This window comes from Acinonyx jubatus, chromosome C1 (assembly GCF_027475565.1).
Source record: "Acinonyx jubatus isolate Ajub_Pintada_27869175 chromosome C1, VMU_Ajub_asm_v1.0, whole genome shotgun sequence".
Taxonomy (NCBI): Eukaryota; Metazoa; Chordata; class Mammalia; order Carnivora; family Felidae; genus Acinonyx; species Acinonyx jubatus.
In genome coordinates, this window is record NC_069381.1 from 23,826,508 (window position 1) to 23,853,000 (window position 26,493).

Below are 26,493 nucleotides of genomic sequence, written 5' to 3' on the forward strand. Positions count from 1 at the left end.
GCAGAAGAGCAGAAAAACAGCTTCTCTAGATCAGCACAATGAACCCAGCAAAGAATCTGTAAAACTGATACTACACCACTTCATCAACAACACAGTCCCTTTGCTATTCACTGGGTTGCTTTAGGTCTCTCTGCCACCCTGGATGGCCTGTGGACACATACTCACTAGGCATTGTTGGTTTTGAACCAGCAATTTTTTTTTAATCTCATAAAGAACCTAGTAAGAAAATAACAAGGCAATCAGTGGTTAAACTTAACTGTACATAGAGGGGGCAGTTTGGAAAATATGCATCACAGGCATTTCTCGAGTCCAAAATACCCCATCTTTGCTGTTAACTCCTTCCACCATTCTCAAAAATTCATAGTACGAGTAAATCCTGAATAAAAACTTCAAACTATCGGCATTCTCTGATAACATGAGACAGAAAGAGTAATGCTACGACCCACAATTTTCGGTGATGTACAAAGTATGCTAACCCTCCGCCTGGACACACCTTTAGTGATGGCCTGGAGCGCTCCCCTTCAGAAAGCAAAAGTTTCTGGGATACCTACTTAGCTTCATTGGTTGGAAAAGAGAAGAATTCGACTCTCAGCTAAGTTCTCTGAGAAGAAAGACTCTTTTTAAAATGCCATTTCCCCACTAATTTACCAAAACAAAAGGCTCTTCGCTACGTTGCCTAATGTTGAATAGGGTTTTCAAGAAAAGAAATTAACATGAACACCCCATCATCAGTAAAGACTAAAAACCACCTGGATCATATAATATATATGCCACTGCTTTTTGTGTGTGTGTGTGTGTGTTTGTGTGTGTGTGTGTGTGTGTGTTTTGTTTCTTTTTTTTTGTTGGTTTTTTGTTTGTTTGTTTTTTCTAAAAGTGCCCAGGTGGGCTTAAGGCTGCCAGACTGCACACACGTCTACAGCAACAAGGGCTTCTCCTATTCCATCTACAACTTGTATCGGGGGTGGGGGGTGGGGGGGATGGGGAAAGAAGAGAAGAGAAAAATATACGCCCACCACCACCAAAAAGAAAAAGAAAGAAAGAAAGTCCCACAACAGGGAGACCTATGTGCCAAGCATAATGGAAAAGTGTGCTCCCCAAACAGATGGTTCTGCACAGGCTAATGTTCTGCTGGTTTTCCTTAGAGACCTAGTTTGAAAAGTTAAAAAAGACAGGGGATTTTGATATAATTCAATTCTGACAGAAATTCAAACTCCAACAATTAGGAGCAAACTCATCCTTCACTGAATTAATCCCTTTTTTCTTTCTCTTTTTCTTTTCTTAAACATTTTATTCATGTTATAGAGGGATTTCTTTTTTGCTTTTTTCCAATCATTAGGAGAGTGGTTGAGGAGTACTGAATCCATCGCTACTTTGGTGACACAGTTAAGATTCCAGATTCACATTTCCAGGTACCAAGAGTTCCCTCTAAATGCACAATCAAGTCAGCCTTCGTTTACACTTCTTTCTACTGAACACAGCAGTGCCCATTGGTGTCTCTGACACGCAATCGCATCTTAGGTCGGTATTTCTCCAGGTAAAGCAGCTGTTTGGAATTGAATGCTCCCCTTCTTTTTCTGAAAATACAAGAATGACAAACTTTATCATGTAAAAAAGCTATCTGATTCACTGAAATGCATTATTTATGGCCTAAGGCTTTTCTAACTTCACGCTGTGAAAACCAGCATATTCCTTGTACAGTATCACTTCTTAATAGAAGGGGCTGATGAATGACCAAGTATTAAATGAAGCAGCAGGCACAGATGGCATTCCTTGAAATATGCCACCTTCCTAGAGCTGCTACCATACATTTCATGACCTCTTGTCACAGTCTTTTCTTTTCTTTTTCTTTTTCTTTTTTTTTTTTTTAAAGAAAAGGCTGAAAGGGAAAGGACAAGATATTAACTGCCAAAGAATTCTGGACAACAAAATAACATGGCCCATTATTCCAGACTGATGCCAAGATTCTGTCTGGGCACTACCATCCCGATTTTGTGCCTGAACAGGTCACTTAAGATTCTTAAGTGATTAACTGCTCCTCTATAGATTCTTCCTTGCCTCTTGGTCATAGTTGCACTTGGAAGGTGTTTTGGACATCCACTAAAAGAGTCACTCGATCTCTGAGGCTCTACTACCTATTCATTTTAAAGATTCCTAGATATTCAAGTCATATTGGACAGATTCTTTAGCGTCCAAATTTGCCACCTAACTTAAAAAATCTTTAAATGTGGGAGCCAACAGTACTATTACAAGTTTATCACTTTTGATTTCTTCGATCAAACAATATTTTAAACCAACAAGTTACTCCATACTACAAAAGGGTACTTTCTGTAATTCCTTCTTCTTGTATGGTCTTGCTTTATGTGTTTCTGAACATAAAACTTCCTACTCACTGTCTTATAAACTGAACTGCATCTTCATACTTCATTCCACATTCAATCAAAGCAAGTGCAACCAGCACGGGTGCCCTATAGAGAGAAACGCATCTGTAAATATCCACAAGTCTTTGGAATCGAAGGATTTTTTTTTTAACCCAGGATTACATATTACCAAAACAACACGAAGTTTGAGCTTCCCTTTTTTTCCGTGTACTAAAATAGCTGCTATTTTCCTTATACAAATGTCTGTATCATGATAAGGTCTATGGTGTTACCCACTTTTAGTAAAGCACTAAATTCTACACCTCGTTAAGAGATCTTTATTTAAAGCACCATCACATTAGATCTCAAATTTTCACATTATATGTCATCAAAAATTCTTCATTGGCCTTTAACCAGTACTGTAGCAAAATAAGTGAACAAGTGTGTCATCCATACTAAGCATCTCAGAATTTTCATTACAAATCCATTTTAATATAATTTCCTCAACAAATACTAAAAAGGTGCTACATTTCTTCAACAAAATCCTTTCTGTGAGCTACGAGAGTGTCAGAAAATTGGTATTTACAAACAGTTTTTTTTTTTTTTTTTAACATCTAACAAGGGACGTTGAGGCCTGAGCAGGTCCCAACCTGTCCTTGGTTTGGAGATGCTATCTGCCTCATAAAGCAAAGGAGAGGGTTAGTCTTCTGGGAAGACAAAGTTGTCTCCTCTGAAAAAGCCTCCTACATAGTTGGATTTGGCATCTTCCAGGAATGGGAAGGCAGGGATTGGGGCCTAGGGAGTCTGTGTTTTCAGCTGAGGGAGAGACAGAAGACTGGATCCTGATCAGAGAGTCCAGAGTGAGATATAGTTACCTCCAGGACTCGTTACTGTGAACCCAGCTTGGGCTTCATGACAGTCACAGAAGCAGACTCCTTAACAATAAAATAATACACACAAAAAAAATCTAACAAGGGAAATGATGTTTGAAAATGTCTACTACCTGGGACCGCAAGCTGGTACAGCCACTCGGGAAAACAGCATGGAGGTTCCTCAAAAAACTAAAAATAGAACTACCCTACAACCCAGCAATTGCACTACTAGGCATTTATCCACGGGATACAGGTGTGCTGTTTCGAAGGGACACATGCACCCCCTATGTTTATAGGCGCACTATCAACAATAGCCAAAGTATGGAAAGAGCCCAAATGTCCATCGATGGATGAATGGATAAAGAAGATGTGGTATATATAGACAATGGAGTATTACTCAGCAATCAAAAAGAATGAAATCTTGCCATTTGCAACTACGTGGATGGAACTGGAGGGTATTATGCTAAGTGAAATTAGTCAGGGAAAGACAAATATCATATGACTCCACTCATGAAGACTTTAAGAGACAAAAGAGATGAACATAAGGCAAGGGAAACAAAAATAATATAAAAACAGGGAGGGGGACAAAACAGAAGAGACTCATAAATATGGAGAACAAACAAAGGGTTACTGGAGGGGCGTGGGGGGGGCTAAATGGGTAAGGGGCACTAAGGAAATCTACTCCTGAAATCACTGTTGCACTATATGCTAACTAATGTGGATGTAGATTTGAAAAAATAAAATTAAAAAAAAATTAAAAACTATATATATACAAAATTGCAACAAGAAAAAAAAATCTACTACCTGGCACCAACTTTGGACTACCTGCTAGAATAGGTACTAGTTACAAAACTGCCAAGTCCAGTTAGAACACTACCTTCACCCTCAGAATAAAGACTGAAGCTTCTGACCCTGAAGAATAAACTGTAAGACACTGATATGAAAAAAAAGGAAAACAGCAAACAAAAGGGCTAAGCAGAGGTAACAGCCTGAGTCACCACCACCTTGAGGCAAGAGCAGCCTGCACTAATGTTCTGAGTCAAAGTGCACGTCATAAACTGGCATTTAATCTGCTGCCGATGAGAGTGTTGCAGCACCATTCCACACAGTGCTCCAGGAAAAAGGCTTTGAAATCAACATCATTTTTCATTCTCTCTACATCTCCTTTCAGGAGTTTGAGGTTCAGCCATCTTCTCTCCACCTATTAACTTCCCATTCATCTCAATCCAAAATTAACCCCATAGAGATTCTTCAAAATCTAAAATTATTTTCATTTTGTTGCCTATTTCAAAGACCTAAGCCTTTGAGTATGTGAAATAAGGGGGCGCCTGGGTGGCTCAGTCAGTTAGGCGTCCGACTTCAGCTCAGGTCATCATCTCACGGTCCATGAGTTCGAGCCCAGCATCAGGCTCTGTGCTGGCAGCTCATGGAGCCTGCTTCAGATTCTGTGTCTCCCTCTCTCTCTGCTACTCACCACTCACACTCTCTCAAAAATGAATAAATATTTTTTTAAAAATTGAATATGTGAAATAAGGAGAAGGAAAAAAAATACTGAATTAAGACCATATTTTTTTTTTAAATTTTTTTTTTAACGTTTATTTATTTTTGGGACAGAGAGAGACAGAGCATGAACGGGGGGGGGGGGGGAGGGGCAGAGAGAGAGGGAGACACAGAATTGGAAACAGGCTCCAGGCTCTGAGCCATCAGCGCAGAGCCTGACGCGGGGCTCGAACTCACGGACCGCGAGATCGTGACCTGAGCTGAAGTTGGACGCTTAACCGACTGCGCCACCCAGGAGCCCCAAGACCATATTTTTTTTAACTCAAATAAGATAATTACATTGAATCAGTTTCAAAACAATTTCTGAGTGATCATCTACTAAACCTATTATGGCATTAGAATCAGACAACCAATGAAACACAAAAAGCTGTCTCAAGAAATCTACACCAGTTTTTACTCTCATTTCCTTTTCTTTCAGGCAATTTAATATTTAGTGTCATAAATACAAATTTCTACCAAAGTGAAGTTTTTGATAATGAATTCACAGACAAAAAAGGAAGAGCTTACCTTCCCAGTCCTGCAACACAATGCACTGCAACACAGCAACCTGGCTCTTCACGAAATTTGGTTTTTAACAGGTTCAGCCAATCGTCTACTATCTGATTAGGGGGTGGTGCTCCATCATCAAATGGCCAATCCTGGAAAGGAAAGATCTTTTACATTAAATTGTTATTTTCTCCAGGATAATATCTAATGCAGAATAGCTGCATAGTACACAGCGGGGATTTAAGTGAACTAACTGTACTTTATATACCTATTCTTAATACTGCAATTCTGATCACTATTGAAAAATGGTCCAAGACCAAAATTCCTTCTCAAATACATGAAGTCAGCACTGTAAACATCTAATTTTATCTTATGGAGATCTTTTATCAGAGTGATGAGAAACCAGTATTCCTCAAATATTTTATCTGAATAAAGCAGTAATTAGACATAATAGAGAAAACTATAAAACCGAGACAAAGTAAGAGAGGATAAACACCTGTCAGTATGATGTAAATGTCCACTCTGGCAAAGAATACCATCTGACCTGTACAAATATTTTGAGGATTATCCCCTCAAATAGCTCTAAGTTATGATGTCTTTCCTTTAGAGGAAGACTCTCAAGAAATCACCAGTAGTTGGCATATCGTAACAGAAATATACTACCATCTTTGTGCTTATATATTTAAAAAAAAAAAAAAAGCCAAGTAGCAAATATTTTTAAAAGTTCTGCCTAAATTATACATATCCCATTTAAAAAGCACAGTACCAGATGATAGGGTCCTGAGCAAATGGAGAACTTTTTCTTAAGTATCCCTTTCTCTTTATATTCACCAATTTGTGCATTTTTGGTTTTTTGTTTTTTAAGTAATCTCTACACCCAAAGTGAGCTGAAACTCACAATCTCAAGATCAAGAATTGCATGCTCTACTGACTGAGGCAGCCAGGTGCCTCTTAGGTTGCTTTTTAATTAAGACCAACCCCATGTGCATTTATCATATAGGCAGAGGTTTATCTTCCTTTCTACCTAGCAAAAGACCTAAGAAACCAACATAAATCAGCTTTAAAGAAAGAGGGGAGGGGAGCCAGGGTGGTTCAGCTGGTTAAGTGTCCAACTCTTGATTTCGGCTCAAGTCGTGATCTCGAGGTACATGAGACCAAGCCCAGCAATGGGCTCTGCTTGGACAGCGAGGAGCCTGCTTGGAATTCTCTCTCTCTCTGCCTCTGTCCAGTTCACGTGCATGGTGCACACTCTCTCTCTCAAAATAAATAAACTTTATTAAAAAAGAAAAAAAAGGGGGGAAGGGAATTCACATTTTGCAGTCTCTCTCTTCCATCTAGCTTCAAGGACAGAAATGCAAAAACACTGGGAATTTTTTTTAAACATAAGATTATCCTAATGAGATTGGATAAGGACACTTTAAGACATTAGAGAAAGAAAAAGAGAAAAGTGACAAAACACTAAATTGATTCTACACTCATGGGCACCACTAGAACATTTCATGTAGCCCATTAGCAATGACAACACATTATGTTTGATTTGTCAACTACACCCCATTATTAAATGGCTGTCAGTGTTGCCATTAAAAATGTCACCATAGAGTTTAACTGTAAATAGCAGTAAAACAAGTTAGTGCCTTAGCTGAGAGCTTATTTCCTCTAATACTTCCTAAAATGTGCCTAGTTAAGGAACAGTAATATGAAATATGCTTCACTTACTCATATAAGCAGTCTCTACCAAAAAAATCATTAAAATAATTTAGAATGGTCTGAACTTCAAACTGATGGACATAAATGAAACTACCATTATTAGTCTTTTCCAATATGCCTCTGATTTGTAAGAACATTAGTCAAAGGATTTGAAAAGTCTTATTTTGGGGATATGCCCTTATAAAGTGTTCCAAACTCTCCTCACCTACCAAAAGTAGATTAACGATTCACTTAAAATCTCTGTCTGGGAAAAGGAAAGAAATTCCAAGCTTAATTCTAAATGTTCTGTTTTTTTATAAGCTTAAATTAGACCTTTAATTTTATCTGATCACAGCTATTTGAAACAAAAACAAAACAATAGCCTAGATTTAAGGGCCTAACATAAATCCCAGCCCTACCATTATCTTCTACAAACTAGTTCAAGTTCTTTAGTTCATTTCTCTTTCATAAAGGTGTTTACCAACATTACTGATTCAAACAGACTATGGTCAACCCACAGTTCATTTTCTGACCCATGCCATCTGTCAAAAACGGATTTCTCATCTGGCCACTGGAGATCATACTCACAACATAGGAAAAAGAACTTGTATTCAGCCTAGTTTCAGAAAAAAAAATTGTTTTTTTAACACAGGGCTACATTTTATACAAGTTTCTACTTATTCCGCAGTGATTTACAGCCAGAGGACCTTAAAATCACTTAGAAATGGGAATGCAAGCAAATTATTACCATGCCATACTATTAAAATACATTTTTTTTATAACATAATGCTTGGGGGCACCTGGGTGGCTCAGTTGGTTAAGCACCTGAATTTTTATTTCAGCTCCGGTCTTGATCTCATGGTTTGTGGGACTGAGCCTCAGGTGGGGCTCTGTGCTGGCAGCGTGGAGCCTGCATGGGATATTCTCTCTCTCTCTCTCTCTCTCTGCCCCTCCCCAGCTTGTGCGCAAGTGCACATATACTTCTCCCTTCTCCCTCTCTCTCAAAATAAATAAGCATTAAAAAAACAGGGCGCCTGCATGGCTCAGTTGGTTAAGCGTCCAACTTCGGCTCAGGTCATGATCTCACAGTTCAGGAGTTCGAGCCCCACGCTGGGCTCTGTGCTGACAGTTCAGAGCCTGGAGCCTGCTTCAGATTCTGTGTCTCCGTCTCTGTCTGCCCCTCCTCCACTTGCACTCTGTCTTTCTCTCAAAAATAAATAAACATTAAAAAAAATTTTTTAAACAAAATAAAAAATAAATAAATGTTAAAAAAAAAAAAAAAACCTAATGCTTGGTTGTTTTGTTTTTATGTTTTCACCAAAATGAAGGCGAGGAAACTTTACAGATCAGATATGAGACAGCTGCCTTACCAAGAAGGCATTTATTTCCTTTGCAACTGACTTTCCAACCACGGATGACCAATGCATTAAGACTACAAAAGTACCTCTCAATAAATAACCTGTACCAATATCTTCTTTATTACTTTTTTCCTAACCAACTACTTACAACACCACAGTGTCTTCCCACAATCAAATCAAATAGCTCTAAGACACCTAAGACTACAAGGTCATTTCATTACATGCTCTTGCAATTTAGACAACTATTTAGGGGAAAATAGCCTAATGCTCCTGTTTCTGATACATGAAATAGTGTATTTAGGGGCTAAGGAGGAACTTAAAATAATTCCAAGCACTTTATGCTCAAACTGAGCATAAATAAATCTAATCACACATGAGCTTGTTAGAAGCCCACCAAAACATGTCAGAACCTATGCTGATTACTCTAGAGCAAGATGCCTTCTCCCTCTCCCTTCTTAACCTCTTCTCCAACCTTTTTGTCCCCTATAAGTTATCCACAAAACATTAAATAACAAATAGTATTTGCAAAGTGAGACAGAATACAGCTGACCCTCAAACAACATGCATTTGAACTGTACAGATCCACTTACATGCAGATTTGTTTTCAATAAACAGAGTACGGTACTTTAACGTATTTTCTCTTATTTTTTCTTAATGAAATTTTCTTTTCTCTAGCTAGCTTTATTGTAAGAATATAGTACATGATACCTATAACATACAAAATACGTGTTAATGGACTGTTGATGTTCTGGTCAACAGTAGGCTTATTAGTAAAGTTTTGGGGAAGTCAAAAGTCATATGTGGATTGGTGTCTCTAACCCCACATTCAAAGGTCAACTGTATTTCCATGTGACTTAATTCCTGATGGAAATTACTTTCAGCTAGATTCACAACAGTAGCCTAGAAACAAAAACTAAATATTGCAATAATTTCCTAGAGAAAACAAAATCAAATTTCCATTTTCTTGAAATAAGTGTACATTAAATTTTGCTTTTCATTTGTTGAAAATACTTTGCATATATAGACTTTAAGGGCACAAATGAACAAAACTGCCAATCTAAAAAGTTTAAAAGACTGCTATCAACGTTGTACCTCCTATAAGCTTAAAAAGCATACTGAATGTCCAGTTTTCAAAACAGCTATGTTTAAAACGTACTACTAGTAGTTCGTAATGAAAAATGAAAACACTACACACTCACTAGAACGTGGATTCCTTCTTTTTCAACTGGAGCTTTATCATATGTAGCATCACAAACTCGAACCAAAGTTGTCACTCCATACTTCTTAAGTTCCTTTGAAGAAAAACAAATATAAGGGAACTTACTTTTAGAATCTGCAACCAAAACTTTAAAAGCATACAATTACGAATTGAAGCAATGAGACATCATTCTCAAAGATCAAAATCATTCTCATTGCGGCAACATACAGAATGGACACTCAAGTTCTTAACGGAAGCATCACTATGATTCACCTTTATAAAGGGCAGTTTGGTAACCTGTCACAAAACCTTTGAAAGCACACACACACTATGACCTAGAAATTCTACCTCTGAGAATTTATAGTAACAAAGTAATTAAATATACACCCAAGACTTAGGTACCAACACGTGCAGCATGGGCTGTTTGGAATGGTAAAAAGGTAGAAACATTAATGGTCCAAAAACAGGGGAACAGTTAAAGAAAGTATGGCATGGGGCGCCTGCGTGGCTCAATCAGTTAAGCATCCGACTTTAGCTCAGGTCATGATCTCGCGGTCCACGAGTTCGAGCCCCGCGTCAGGCTCTGTGCTGACAGCTCAGAGCCCGGAGCCTGCTTCGGATTCTGTGTCTCCCTCTCTCTCTGACCCTCCCCCTGTTCATACTCTGTCTCTCTCTGTCTCAAAAATAAATAATAAAACATTTAAAAAAAAAAATTAAAAAAAAAAAAGAAAGTATGGTACATCCATACAGAATATTGTGACAGCTATAAAAATAATACTAAGAAGGCTGGGAGGATGATAAAATATAATGTGATCCTATCTATATGAATGTAAGCGAATATATACATATACGTAGAGAAAAACATCCAGAAGACAGGTATTAAGAAGAGTTAAGTATTTTTAAACTGTCTTTTTAAAAAATTTTTAATGTTGATTTTTGAGAGAGAGAAAGAACCTGAGCAAGGGAGGGGCAGAGAGAGGGGAGACAGAGGATCCGAAGCAGGGCTCCGTGCCAACAGCAGACAGCCCAATGTGGGGCTCAAACTCATGAACTAAGAGATCATGGCCTGAGCCGAAGCCAAAGGCTTAACCAATGGAGCCACCCAGGCAACCCTAAACTGTCTTTTGCTTATATGTATCTTCTGATTTTTACATACTAAGTACCACTGCTTTTTTAATTTAAAGAAACAAAAAGTGGGATGCCTGGCTGGCTCAGCTGGCAGAGCATACAACTCCATCTTGAGGTTGTACATTCAAGCACCATGTTGGGTACAGAAATTACTTAAAAATATTTTTTTTTATTTAAAAAAAAAATTTTTTTTTTTTTTACATTTATTCATTTTTGAGAGACAGAGAGAGACAGAGCACAAGCGGGGGAGGTGCAGAGAGAGAGAGAGGAAGATACAGAATCCAAAGCAGGCTCCAGGCCCCGAGCTGTCAGCACAGAGCCCGATGCGGGGCTTGAACTCACAAACTGCGAGACCATGACCTGAGCCGAAGTCAGACACTTAACCGACTGAGCCACCCAGCGCACCAAAAACATTTTTTTTAATGATTAATAAATAATAAAATATTCTAAAAAATAAAAGGAAACAAAAGTAATTTTGAAATTAAGATTAAAAAGTGGTATCATGTTACAAAGCCAACAAACATACAATTATAGCCAGAAGCCTTGCTCCTTTAAAAATTTTCCTCCAGGGTGCCTGGGTGGCTCAGGCAGTTGAGTGTCTGACTTCAGCTCAGGTCATGATCTCACAGCTCATGAGTTCGAGCTCCACGTCAGGCTTTGCACTGATAGCGTGGAGCCTGCTTCAACCCTGTGTCTCCCTCTCTCCACCCCTCCCCTGCTCTCTCTCCCTCTCAAAAATAAACATTTAAAAAAAATTTTTTTAACAAATAAAAAATGAAAATTTTCTCCAGTAATGCCTAATCCAGTGACTACCTATCTTCAATGGGTCACCAACATCTTTTTATAGTTGCAGGACAGTGGCTTCTGCCACTCTTGGAGTCTATGGCCAAGGAATCCACAGGCTGAAAATAGTATCACATAATTCAACCAGGCTTAAAGGTGACTGAACAAGCTAAGGGCACACAGGCCTGGAATCAACTTACACACTGTGTACACACAGTTAAGAAGCTCAGGGAATTATAAGTATAAATAAGCAGGAACAGTGATATCCTACAAGTGCCCATCATTTGGTTAACTAAAGGGTAAAAGTTATTCTAATTGCTAAAGGACTTTATTTTTCAGAGAATGGCCTTCTTCTAAAACAGACTCAGGAAAGTTGTTGCTATTACATGGAGTCAGTAATTTTAAAACACTTCAAAATACAAATAAAATCCTATTAAAATGAACTCCATAGTAGCCATTCATTGAAAGGTTATGGTACAGTTTTTTATAGTAAATATTTGTGTCCTTATGAAAGTCAAAACCTCTTCTGAACTCCATTTTGCTATCTGTAAAATGAGAGGGGTAGATTTAGAATCCCTAGGAGTTCATCCAGCTAAGTTTACTCTATAAATACAGCAGAGAAAATGAAAGATCTGACATAAAAATGTTACCTATAATACCTTTCCTCCCCATAAGGTTTTGATCCTTGTAGATGATAGTTACGACTGATGAGTAGTTCTGGAGTAGCTTTTTATCAAAAGTGGCTAGAATATTTGAGGCAGACCTGGATTTCAGGGTCAGAGACAGTTCTACTATATGTTGTGTACCTCTAGCCAAATTACTAAATTACCAAATTGCCTTGAACCTCAATTTCCTCATCTGTAAGAGGAAGAAAATAACAGTACCTATACCTCATAGGGCTATTCTGAGTAGTAAATAATATAACGCCTAAAACTGCGCTTTTTTTTTTTTTATAAGACTGATTATAACGTTGGGTACATACTAAGTATTCAATAAATATTATTTTTATTATTAAAAATCTGACAAAAGAACTGCTAATTATGTAGAAAGGATATTAAAAAAACCAGCACTAGACAATCTCCCCAAACTCTGTAAGTGTTCTTTTAAAAAACTGTTGTAGGGGCGCCTGGGTGATTCAGCTGGTTAAGTGCCCAACTCTGGATTTCGGCTCAGACCATGTTCTCATGGTTCGTGAGATCGAGCCCTGCCCTGGGCTCTGCGCTGACAGCACAGAGCGTGCTTGAGATATTCACACTCTCCACCCCACCCCCCTCTTTCTCTCTGTCAGCCCCTCCCCTGCTCACTCTCTCTCTAAATAAATAAACTCTAAAAAAAAAATTGTTATAATTAATTCAACCCAATTTAAACAGAGACTGGGAAGGATGACCACCCACATTCCAATCACAGAAATAAATGGCTTTGTGGTAAGAGATTTCTTTACTAATGGTGTTCACTTATAATGGAACTTTACCTATAAATCAATCCAAAAAGTAGACCATACTACAATCTTACCTCTGTGAACTTGTTGAGGGTAGCATTGGTAGGGTTGTGAGTTATCAGAAAACGCATGTTCTCATAGGAGATCTCCACAGGGGCTGGACGGTTCATTATGGCAAATAAAAAGTGTGAGCGTGCGTGTGTAGGTGTGATGGGGAAAATGAAAAAAAAAAATCAATAAATCTTGAAATGTTTCACAGCAGAAAACATTAAAAAGACCACTAAAATGCCTAGTATCAATCAGTGTTTTCTCTATTCAACTTGTTTATTCTTTAAGAAGCTTCTCTCTTCAAGGTAAGCAGAAGTATTTAGAATCCACTTGAATCCAAATTCAACTTGGGCCTCAATGTCTGCAGATGGATACCTTCGGACTCCAAAAATTCCAACTACATACAAAACTGAAGTAGCCTTTACTACATTTAGGCACTAGTGAGACAAGTTAAAAGTGTAGGTTGCTTTCCACTTTTGTTTACTTGATGCTTAATTTTACTGGAGTCATTAAAAGAAATATGCTTGCAATAAAAAAAAAAAAAAAAAAAAAGCCAACTGTTTCTGAGGCCAGTCTCGGTGTCCAGAGTCTTCAAGGCAATGTTAATTATGGCACATAGAAGCCCCAAGCTCACTTGTCAGCGAAAACGCTGTGCTGAGCCTGGCAGAAGTCTGCCCTCACGCTCAGAATCGCCATAAATGTGCAACGTATATTCCAACGAAAAACCTAGAGGAGAAAAGCAGAAGTAAAATGAAGTGGATGGAGGTTGACAGCATAGCAAACATGATGCTCAAAGTCATGAATACATTCTCTGTGAGCCCAAAGAGCTCTGAAATGCTGAAATGCCACCAAGTTTTAATTACTGTCATCTATGAAGACTAGGATAAAAATGTATACCAAGAGTTTTAAAAGTCCAAAATTCAAAAGTGTGTCTTTTCTTTTCCAAAACGGGATTCAGCAAAATTTCTGTGTCAATAAGATTATTTGTAACTCAAGTCATTTTTTAAATGACTGAATTTTTAAATTCACTTAAAATAGTTATTAAAAGATCCTTAAAGAACCTTCCGTCCATAGGCTCTTCGTAAAGTTCACAGCAATCTTATTCTTCTGCTTTGATGGTTAAGTCTTTCATATACACACTTTGCTTAAAATAAGATACATCTGTAAATGGATGAAGGATATTTACCAAAATTTCACTCTGAGGACTGAATTCTTTCTATCCAAAGGATATGCAATGGCCCCCAATTATAACACTAGTCCATAAAGTACTTTTTGAAAAATTAGCTTATTTTCCTCACAACTCTGAGTACTTACTGCTACCTAGAAGGAATGAGGAAAGAGCATCAGAAAAGTGAAATGACTTGTCTAGGTAAATGTCTTCTGTTAATCCAATGTTTTTCCAATGTACCACACATAATGCCTGCTACCTCAACTAATGCATGAATCCCATCATCTCATTTCTAGCCCAGTTTACTTCTTTACTATTTCTCACATCACATCTCTATCTCAAGAGTACAAAGCATCTAAAGGTCATTGATTCACACAGCATTCTTCTGCCCAAGTATTAATCCATCCCCAAGACAAGGCAAAAAAGTGGCAGAATTTTTTAATATTATTTTAGGCCTGCTGCTTTGAAACACAGTAACCTTTATAGTTAGCTCAGTCAGAGTATCAAGATAATCATAAATTGCTCTGAGGATGCCTGGCTGGCTCAGTCCGTAAGGGTTTGGAAGTGAGGATTTGGGAGTTGGAGCCCCACCTTGGGGGTAGAGATTACTCAAATAAATAAATAAATAAATCTAAATAAATGAATAGCTCTGGAAATAGGGACAGGGTCTAAGTTCTTTCACTTGCCTCTTCTCAGCCACCAGTAAACGCTTATTTAGTAGTCTCTGAAAAGATGATTTGACCAGATAGAAAAAGACATGGAAGATAATGGCTACAGAACCATTTTCAGGAAGAAACTAAAATGCATCTAAGAAAGAACCTAAGCTTACAAACTTTCAAGCCTATTCTATTCACAAGTCATCTTTTTATGATATTCTTATGGCACTGTATTTTGTTGTCACTGACATACTTGTGACTATATTAACCATGGACACAAGCACAAAACACATAAGAAATCCAAAATGGCATTCTAAGAACTTCAATACCTCAGCAGAAGTCATACACTACAGTAAAAACATGAAACTTCTATACTCAAACTAAGAAAAACAAGAATATACACCACCACTTTCCCAACTCCTAATTCTAACTCTAACCACAAAACACAGCCACCTTAGATTACACATTTCATAGAGTACTACTCCCTGTGCAGTCAAGGAATTTTAAAGCTACAAGAAACTTAGAGAGCAACTACTCTGACCTTGGGGGGGGGGGGGGGGGGAGATGATGTTTGGGAAGCAGATTAAAATGACTTAACTAAGACCACATCCCTAATAAGTAGCAGATCAAGGACAAGAACCCAGATCTCCTAACTCCATTCATGTTTCCAATTTTGACTAGGAGGAACCCACATATTTTTCAAGTCATAATTTTTTTTCATGCAACTGTAACTTTTATTCAAATATCTGCTTGGATGTTGATCTGCAACTCTGTGACCTTAAATAAGGGGAGAAAAGATTATTAAAGTAACCACTCAACAATGGTTTGCATGCAGTGAAAAGCAAAACACAAGGAAATTCTAACCTATTGGAATCCCTTTGGTTTAACGATGTTATCACAGCTAATATGTGTGTCAGCTGAGGAAAAGCACTGAAAGCCCTGCTTTGTAGGGATGGCCAGGCTTAAAAGGTTACAGCTCTAGCATTAAGTTTTCTACCTAGTCTCCAGTGTTTGTCTGCTCAGCAAACAAAACAAATGTTATCCCATCTTACTCCTCCAACTTCATTTTAGAAGGACCATTTCCAAGGATAAGGATAATTCATTATTAGATTTTCAATTCTTAACACCATACTGAGATCCCCAGCAAAGGAATTTCTGCCAAATGAAACAGTATGTTCTATCAATGTTAACAGATACATGATAAAAACAAGCTTCTGCTCCTTCTTCAGCCCCCCTCCCCAGTTCAACTACACATCCACAGTTAAATGCTCTTGCACCTGTCAATTCAGATAAACTAATGTTAATTCCTGTAACAGACATAAGAACACAAAACAAGCAGTCTGCAAAAAAATCATAAACAACTCACCACAGCTGGAAAATACTCAAAAGTTACAAAGGCCTGTTATTTCAGCATAAACTTAGCACCTGCACATCTTACAGGAAAACTTTCTTCTAAAACTGTCTCAATGGCATTAATTAAGTAATGTTATCTTTTAGAGAACTTAACTTTTAAAATGTTGAATTTGGGACATTTCCTATACAACATTTCCATTTTTAACAAAAGATGGTAACTTCACTGCAGGATTAGAAGGAATGGTCTGTGACAGAAAAATCCATTTGAATTTTTTTTTTTTTTTTTTTTAAGAGACAGAGACAGAGCAGGAACAGGGCAGGGTCAGAGAGAGAAGGAGACACAAAATCCGAAACAAGCTCCAGGCTCTGAGCTGTCAGCACAGAGCCTGACCAAGGGCTCAAACTCACGAACTGTGAGATCATGACCTGAGCTGAAGTTAGAAGTTTAACTGAGCCACCCAGGCGCCCTGCAACCGTTTTTTTTTTTTTTAATGTTTATTTATTTTTGAGACAGAGAAAGACACAGCATGAGCAGGGAAGGGGCAGACAGAGAGGGAGACACAGAAAGTGAAGCAGGCTCCAGGCTCTGAGCTGTCAGCACAGAGCCCGATGCGGGGCTTGAACTCACGAACTGTGAGATCATGACCTGAGCCGAAGTCGGACGCTTAACCGACTGAGCCACCCAGGTACCCCCCTGCAACTGTTTTAAATTAAGGAGACGAAGAGAGGAAAGAGGGAAAGAGAAAACAGAATAAAGAGGAGACTGGAAACAAGCAAGCAGAGGCCTACCAAGCTACGATAGTGTACTGCCAGAAAGACTAAGTCAGTAACACAACAGAGACTACTTAAAGCTTTGAAAAGCGGTGTATTGGAGTTTAAATGTCCTGTGTCAAGTCTAGTCCTAACATCTGCTTAGATGAGAATCAAAAACCAAAATACATGAAATTATACACTAACCATCAGTTAATCATGGTATATTCTTAAAAAGGAAAACCATGCCGAGGTTAAAAAGAATAAAACACATCTATGTGAAATATGGAAAGATGGCTAAGAGACTAATAAGTGAAAAGAGCACATGATAGTATGAACAGTATATACAGAAATACCTGTGAGTGCTGTATAGCTTTCATACCCATCAATTATCTGGAGAGTTACAAAGAGGTAACAGTGGTTGTGTAGGGGGTGGAAGGGACTGGAGCTGGAGGCCAGAACTCTGAATTACTCTACCATAATATATACCTTTTGAAATGTTTTGTTTTTCATATATATATATATATTCATATATATATATATTACTTTCATAAAATTCTAGGGTATGGGATGCCTGGGTGGCTCAGTCGGTTAAGCATCTGACTTTGGCTTAGGCCACGATCTCTCCATTCATGAGTTCGAGCCCCACGTCAGGTTCTCTGCTGTCAGCACAGAGTCCACTTCAGATCCTCTGTCCCCTTCTCTCTGCCCCTCCCTTGCTTGTGCATACACGAGTCCCTCTCTCTCTCTCAAAAATAAATATACTTTTTAATTAAAATAAAATTCTAGGACGATAAAGAACCCTACAATGATTTACAATTTATGTTCTCAGGGCACCTGGGTAGCTCAGTCCATTAAGCGACTGACTTGATTTCAGCTCAGATCATGATCTCACAGTCGTGAAATGGAGCCCTACATCAGGCTCCACGCTGGACTGTGAAGCCTGTTTAAGATTTTCCCTCTCTCTCTCTCTCTCTCTCTCTCTCTCTCTCTCTCTCTCCCTCCCTCTCTCCCCCCCTCCCCTTGCCCCTCCCACACGTGCATACTCTCTCTTCCCTCCAGCCCCCCAAAAACTAAAAACTACAATTTACATTCTCAACAGTGCTATAACCATAGGATTACAAAGAGCCTTAAGAGAGAGCTAGTCACTCTGTCCCAGGCAGGCCTGTACCTACACAATTCCAGTTTTCTTCTTTGTTAAAGATATGACATTATTGGGGCACCTGGGTGGCTCAGTTGGTTAGGCATCTGACTCCTGATTTCAGCTCAGGTCATGATCTTAGTGTTTGTGAGATTGAGCCCCAAGATGGACCCACGCTAACAGCCTGCTTGGGAGTCTCTTTCTCCCTCTCTGCCGCTTCTCCCACTCACACATGCGTGTGCACTCTCTCTCAAAATAAACAAACTTTTAAAAAAGTATTAAATTATTGAGTAACATTCAGGTTCCTCTTTGGCAACTGTAATTCTAAGTTCAAACATAAATGAACAGAATTTGAGGGCAACCCAAACTTACTAGGCATCCTTTTAAAAATCCTGTCAATCCACTCACATCAAGTTTTCCACTGAGAAATTACCCCCATTTCCAAATTAAATAATACAATAAACCCTCTAATTTGATGGGTCACACCAGTATTCACCAAATTAAAACAGTAAATTATAACATAAATGCACAATAAAGAATTCTAGACCTAAGAAAAAATCTAAGAGCAAAGGTCTAGAAAAACAAGCAAGCATACATTTACTGTTGCTTTTCTTACCAGAAATTCTACAGGAAGTCATGCAAATTTGAGTCAGCTTGGTTTGTACAAACAGGCAACATGAAAGCATTATACTGCATATAAGGCTAAAACCTTGCAACAATCTCTTCCTAAAACAAATTCATCTCACTTCAACAAAGACACCAGCACTTCTCTTAAACTAGAAATGAATAATCTGTCAACAGTAAAGAATTCCTTCTTCTGAAGAGTTAAGACATCCTCCTTGCAATTTGGCTAATTAACAATTTATTAATAATTCAAGTGTATATTAGACATTTCCTATGCGTCATATACTTTTATAGATGCAGCAAGAGCAGTAAACAAAAATTCCTGTCAGGGTGGATCTTATATTTTAGTAGGCAGAAAAAGACAAACTATGCCACTGTTACAGAGGAAAATGCAAAGTAGGGGAATCTACAGTGCCAGAAAAGAGAGGGATTCCAATTTTAAATAAGGCTATCAGAAAAGGCCTCACTGAAAAAAGTGACATTTTATCCAAGACCTGGGGGTGTGAGCCAAATAGATATTTGAGGGAGCATTCTAGGCAAAAGGGATTAGCTGTTGCAAAGGTTATGAGGTGGGGCCATGCTTGGAGTGTTCTAGGAACAGCAAGGGGGCTAGTGCCACCGGAGCAGAGAAGGCAATGGAATGAATAGGGTCAGAGAAATAAGAGAGCCTTAAAGGTCAATGTAAGTATTTCGGTCTTGTTCCAAGAAAAATGATAAGGTTTCAAGGAAGATTGACAACTTATGTTTAAAAAGACCACTCTAGCTGCTATGTGGAGACAGATAATACGAGTAGTGAGGGCAGAAACACGGAGATCTGGTAGGAACCACTGCTAGCCGTATCAGGAGAGAAATAGCTTGGACCATGGTACTAGCAGTAGAGGATAAGGAGGGATCAGTTTCAAGATATACTTTGAGGTAGATCTGTCCAGACTGGATGTGGGGTCTGTGAAAAAAGAAGGCCCTGAGTAACTCCAAGAACTCAGAGAAGCCTAACTTAATATTCTGAGTCTATTCAAACAATGGACCATAAAATCACCACAACACCATGCAAGAAGAGTAGGGAAACTCTTCTGTATCGACTGCATCCTGACCATTTGTGGGAAAATGTATCTTAAAGACTTGTTAATTAAGGAGAACTCAACTTCGCTAATGAATCTTCTAGTTACCTGTCTCAAACTGAAATCGTACTCTTCTTTCATACCCTACCAACTCATCAGAGCCTTGTAGAAACAACAGTTCTACTCTCTCTGCTACTTTGTTCATCCCTCGATGGTTGCCATTTATCAAGCTAAAATTGTATACATCTGGATCCATGAACTTAGACAATTCAAATTAATGTTAGTTCCCCTCCCCTACTACAGTGGCAGGGAGTTGATAAGGAAAGAGGTATCATTAAATTCTACACAAATTAGGATCCAAAATATCTGTAAACAAGCTAAAAATACCAAGATGCTTCTTTACTGCTAAAAAAAAAAAAAAGTTTCATAGTTACTGTCTTGGTTATTCCCACTTTTCCACTTCCTCATTTAAGGAGGGAACTTGAGAATCAAGTTCCAGTACAGAAATCAATAATCACTTATATAAAAAGAAATCATGACCTTGATGGTGGGAAAGTATCTTAACATTTCAGAACCAGCCTGAGATACATGGCCTGCCACTCAGAAAGGAAAGTCATTAACCAACAATCACACCTGCTTCTGAGAACAGTGACCGTTATTTACTGAAGTCCTGTGGGCTCTGTTACCACTCAAATGAAAAGGGAGTGGTTTTCAAATTTGTATGTGCCCTACTGATTAGAAGTACTTGTCATTTTCTAGTAATGCTTACCTCTACAAATAACTATAAGATGAAAACTGCATTAAATATCTTCAATACCACACTTGAAAATATTTACTTTTCAATTTTGTACTTTACTGTTTCTCTAAAAATTAGCAATTCTCCAGCTGAATTTCTTTTCCCAAAAATGTTATTTTTCCTTTAAATTTAAATAAAATTGTAACGGTGGTAACAGGACTATGGCCAGTTTTCAGTTTTTCCAAAATAGTCATTTGAGGGGCGTCTGGGTGGCTCAGTCGGTTAAGCGACAGACTTCAGCTCAGATCATGATCTCACAGTTCGTGGGTTCAAGCCCCAGGTTGAGCTCTGTGCTGACAGCTCAGAGCTTGGAGCCTGCTTCAGGTTCTGTGTCTCCCTCTCTCTGTGCCTCTCCCACTCATCTGTCTCTCTCTCTCTCTCTCTCTCAAAAATAAATAAACATTAAAAAAAATTTTTAGGGGCACTTAGGTGGCTCAGTCGGTTAAGGGTCTGACTTCGGCTCAGGTCATGATCTCACGGTTCGTGAGTTCGAGCCCCACATGGGGTGAGCTCAAGCCCCACTGTGGCCTCTGCACTCCACACTCTCTGTTGCTCTCCCTCTGCTCCTTGCTCACTCGCGCTCTCTCTCTCAAAAAAAAAATTTTTTTAATTTTAATAGTTATTTGAATACTGGTAATAACATTAAAAATCCTAACAGCACAATTCTAATATTGGGCTTAATCTTATTGATTTCAGTAAATCTTTTGTTATTTTTTATTATTATTTTAGAGAGAGTTTATGAGCAGGGGAGAGGGAGAGAGAGAAAATCCCAAGCAGGCTCCATACTCAGCTGAGAGCCCAACGTGGGGCTTGATCTCACAACCCTGGGATCACGACCTGAGCCGAAATCAAGAGTTGGGACGCTTAACCAACTGAGCCATCTAGGCAACCTTTTAAATCTTTTAAAAGTTAAGTTAAATAGCTCTATTAAATTGATTCTATTTATTCACACTTTTCCTTTCTAGGCAAAGATATTACGGCTATCGTCTTCACGGACTTTGCGTTTAAAGACTTTAGTTTACGTGCACTTTAAGACTCCCAATGTTATAAAGTTTAAGTTCACTGTTTTCCTAAGTAACTGTGGTAACCTCTTTTATATAATAATAACTATCTCATGGGGCGCCTGGGTGGCTCAGTCGGTTAACCAGCCAACTTCAGCTCAGGTCATGATTTCGCGGTCCGTGGGTTCGAGCCCTGAGTCGGGCTCTGTGCTGACAGCTCAGAGCCTGGAGCCTGTTTCAGATTCTGTGTCTCCCTCTCTCTCTGACCCTCCCCTGTTCATGCTCTGTCTCTGTCTCAAAAATAAATAAACGTTAAAAAAAAAAATTAAAAAAAATAATAACTATCTCAAATTCAGCAGCACTCCCGTATAATTAAATTCTAATATTTGTTTTTTTTTCCTTTCTTACCTCCTTTAACCTCAAAAGACTAAGTAATTTTCCTGGAAAACAATTTAATAGGTTTTAATCATTTTAATTTAGTTTCCAACATCACTATATGTACATTAACCCAGAGCCACTGAATTGATTATTTCATTAATAAAGAAATACATTTGAGGTTCTGAACTTCAACTGTAATAATGCAAATTCAGTAGTGAAAATCCAGAAAAAAAGAAAAAGAAAGAAGAAAGAAAATCCACAAGGACACCTGGATTCATCCTGTCAACACCACTTTGAAATATTTTCTGAGCTATATCAGGACAGTTAGAATGACTGTAACAGCTGTGAGTTCCCTGAGGTTGCAAAATAGATACTTGGGAAAAGGTTATTTGAATCACCTTTCAAAATAACCTACAGCACAGGAGCAGCATGCAAAGTAAGAACTTCCAGGCTATTGTTAGCATTATTTAAAATATATGTTTCAGAGCTGAGCAGTTTATGGGTCAGCTTAACTCTTTCATTTCCCCATTTTGTCAAATATATTGAACATTATTTAAAGGTCCTGTTTAAATATCCACCACTGACAGGGAGGGAAGGAAGCTATGCACAGGATACAGAATAAAAAACATTCCAAATTACATCTTGTCAGCATAAATTCTTTTGTTTGAGCCCCAGAAATTTTTCTGCTGTTAGGGCATTTTGGTCCAAGTTTCCCCTAAAACCGGTTAAGTTACACTTCACTTCCTCTCCTAAACTTGCTTTTTATAAATTACATTGTACTTCACAGCCATCTCTCTCTGTGTACTCACTGTAATACAAGATAGGCAAGAACCCAAATCATTCTATTTGGAGCTGCCAGTGGCCTTTTAAAATATACTGTCTACCCACCAATTGTCCATTAATGGCTTGATGTTTATTTTCATAAAACACAACATTCACAATCTTCAAAAACCATACAGTGAAAGCAGTTGTTTCACATTAAAACACGAGAGTGAAGTAAAAATGGTGAAATACCTCTATAACACCATGTCAAGGGATTATTATTCTTTGCTCACCAGTTTAGGTCAACATGGATTCACCTTCCTTCTCTTCCAACTTAAAGAATGCGAAATGTACTTTCTCGTCCTCTTCCTCCAAATGCTTACTGAGATGGGGTCAGTATGCCACCTCTGAATGATACTAAAGTGCAGCATATCCAATATAACAACGAGCCTTTGTGGAGCTCTTTGTGCACACCATACAAACACTATCCAGGATCAAGAGCCTAAAAGAATCCACGTGGGTGAAAATATTTGATGAGGGACATTAAAATTTCATATTAATGCCACATACTTTGAAGACACAAAGTAAGTATGAGCAGAATGGAGGAGGATTACGACTTCTGAGGAAAGGTAAAACTTTTCTGACAAGACTGTAGAAACAGTGAAGGGCCATGGTAGCATGCCTTGAGAAAGGAAAGGAGTCTTTGGTTAAATAACTCCAGGAGGGGGGCGCCTGGGTGGCTCAGTCGGTTGAGCGTCCGACTTCGGCCCAGGTCACGATCTCGCGGTTCGGGAGTTCGAGCCCCGCATTGGGCTCTGTGCTGATGGCTCAGAGCCTGGAGCCCGCTTCGGATTCTGTGTCTCCCTCTCTCTCTGACCCTCCCCTGTTCATGCTCTGTCTCTCTCTGTCTCAAAATAAATAAAAACATTAAGAAAAAAAATTAAAAAAAAAAAAAATAACTCCAGGAGGCCTTGATCATGCTGAGAATTTCAAACCAATCTGAATGCAATAAAAGCTTTTAAGAATTTAAAAGTAGAAGTAGTAGTCAGGGAGTGACTCTTTACTCAATGACAGAAAACAAATACGTCACATTGGTGGACATCTTCTGATCTACCAAGCACGTCCATAGTTACAAGCTTCACAAAAACAGACTCTCAACTTACTAACTCCTACCTCATAGGTGAATTATTTTTCCTAGTAAACAGAGAGAGGAGTTTAACTAAATTCTACTTGTTGACGACCTCCAAATGAAGATCTCATTTCACTAGAAAAACAATTCAGGGCATAGTCTATGACTTAAATTTGGACTGCTTCTCATCTTGGAAGATCTAAATTATTTGAGTAACTTAAACCAATCACCAAAGGAAACTTGTTTGCATCCACACGTGTGGAATGAAGAATAATGTCACTAGAATCTATTGTTTCTCCATCATATCCTTCTCAATTTGCTGACAAACCCTGCCGATGACTCATATCCTTCTGCACTAACCAGTCATTCTGCTCCCTCATGAGAGGCTTTTCATAAATAATGGAAAGTAAAAAACATCAATTTGTTTTGCTGCTAAAAACAGTAAATATCAGCATATGTCTATAAATCCAATTTACGGATACTGTGTTGATACAACCTAGTGAACGTCTCCTATAAGACTGCTCAAATCTCAACTAAAACTAAAAGAGGACTACAAGAAAGCAGACTGAATTTGAATTCTTGTCAAAGGATACATTTTAAGAGCCAACATTTTTGACCACTGCAGAAATAAAAACACAAAGTAATTTATCTGATCTGCTAAAGCAAATATATCATGTGTGCATTTTATGCCAAAAGAATTAACATTTTCTGAGAAGAATGAAATTTCAACCCAAAAATACTATGAAAGGAATTAAATATCTCTAAAGGTAAAGACCATTCTAATGGTCAAAATATTTTTTCAAAACAGGCTCAACTAGAAAAGAGTCACAGAAAAGCTTAAAATCCTCTATCGTTTAAAAAGGCAATGTTGTGCAACGTAAATTTATATTCAAATGATGAAATTTAGTTTCTAGGCCCCTTAAAATGAAGTAGATGCTGTATTACAGAATGTATGGGTAAGAAATCCATGCAGGCAAACAAAAAACATTTGTATTCAAGTAACAAAAAACTGTAGGTATAATCTGTCAACTCCTCACAGTCACTTTGTCAGGAAAGATTTTGTGCCCTGTCAATCTATGCTGATTGAACAGATAGTTCAGGGAAAACCACCGTAAGACGTGCAGAAGGGTCATTTTCTGACCCAGGTCCTGTTAACTCCACAGGGTAACTGTGGAAAGTGGACAGAGCCCACAGTGCTGTGCAGCTTCTTAGAGGTGCTAGACTAGTGACAATTTCCATTCAGCCTACACAGATCTCCACTACTCCAAGGAGAGAAAACATACATACAATACCTACTTGGGCTCTACATCAAGCAGTCCTATAGGGCTCCAAGTCCCAAGACAGTGGCCAGAAGTCAAAGGAGCTAGAGAATGTGGTTCAGTCAGTAAAACAAAGGGTAACTAGAGAAAGCGACCAGACACCTCTATACATATACACTAGCCCTAAGGATGAAAATGGATAAAAGGCTCTTCTAACATTCCAGATTAACAGACTCAAATCACCATTTCCCCCAAAATTTGTAACTGGTGGTATCCATTGTTCATTAACAAACCCAAGGTACAAAATTATGTGAACTGTAACATCACAGACTCTTGCTTTATCTTAGAAAGTAATCATCAGTCTCTATATAACCCAACTAGTGTCTTAAGAAAACTCTCAAAGCAGCAATATCACCAAAAGAGCAAACAAAAAATATGCAGGTAACTGAAGTATCCTTTAAAAAAAAAAAAAAAGAAAACAAGAAAAAAAGAAACCCTAAAAACTACATTTCAAACAAAAGGCCATCTGCTTATGTATTTAAATTTAAGTTCATCTGCTTATGTATGTATGTATGTATGTATTTAAGTAATCTCTCTACCCAATGTGGGGCTCAAACTCATGACCTTGAGATCAAGAATCACATAATTCTCCGACTGATCCAGCCAGGTGCCCCAAGGCCAACTTCTTTAACATCTACTTAACTCCTATATACCTCCCTATAAAATGACCAGAGTTAACTCAAAAATCAAGTTTAGCCAGAGATTTAAGTACCTTAAGCCTCAAGGGGAATTTTTTTTTTATCCACTGCCATCTATTTACTGATACTCTTTAACTTGGATTCCAAAACCTGGGATTCAACAACTGATTCTATAAATCAATTTCTTTATCTGTACAATTTAAAGAATGCCACTTACTCAAAGGATTATTATGAATTTTAAGTAAGATTTATGATTCAGCATACATAAGATTCTCAAGAAGGGAATGTTGAAATTTATTTTTTTTTTTCAACGTTTACTTATTTTTGGGACAGAGAGAGACAGAGCAGGAACGGGGGAGGGGCAGAGAGAGAGGGAGACACAGAATTGGAAACAGGCTCCAGGCTCTGGGCCATCAGCCCAGAGCCTGACGCGGGGCTCGAACTCCCGGACCGCGAGATCGTGACCTGGCTGAAGTCGGACGCCCAACCGACTGCGCCACCCAGGCACCCCGGGAATGTTGAAATTTAAAGTGTAATAATGTTGGACATCACAAGTATCCTATGACCTCAAAATCTCTACCACTGCCCTACTCAATAAACATAACTAAATCTACCACGTTAAAATGATGGATCTTGATATTCAGTTGCTCAAAACGTTTAAAGATCCCCAACTTCTATAAGTAGTATAGCTGATTATACAGTACTTGAAGAAATCAATCTAACTTGGGTTTCACTCGTTAACTTAAGTTTCGCTCTTCCAAGAGCAACAGCTAAAAATTTATGTACTGCCCCTCTGCATCTTATCT

General features: G+C 38.3%; 1 protein-coding gene across 3 annotated transcripts in view; it reads right to left on the minus strand.

Annotated features, from left to right (window-relative positions):
- Nucleotides 1–817: 817 nt before the first annotated feature.
- Nucleotides 818–26,493, minus strand: part of PTP4A2 (protein tyrosine phosphatase 4A2) — a 30,008-nt gene continuing 4,332 nt past the window's right edge. For 2 of the 3 annotated variants that reach the window (XM_053210642.1, XM_027059801.2), the window contains exons 2-6: nucleotides 12,941–13,640; nucleotides 9,519–9,611; nucleotides 5,297–5,427; nucleotides 2,391–2,465; nucleotides 818–1,574 (exon numbers count right to left, since the gene is read on the minus strand). In XM_053210642.1, coding sequence (XP_053066617.1) covers nucleotides 1,466–1,574; nucleotides 2,391–2,465; nucleotides 5,297–5,427; nucleotides 9,519–9,611; nucleotides 12,941–13,036 — 504 coding nt within the window. In that variant the 5' untranslated portion in view covers nucleotides 13,037–13,640 and the 3' untranslated portion in view covers nucleotides 818–1,465. Of the gene's footprint in view, nucleotides 1,575–2,390; nucleotides 2,466–5,296; nucleotides 5,428–9,518; nucleotides 9,612–12,940; nucleotides 13,641–14,100; nucleotides 14,235–26,493 lie in introns of those variants that run through there. The other variant, XM_053210640.1, reaches the window with a different exon arrangement.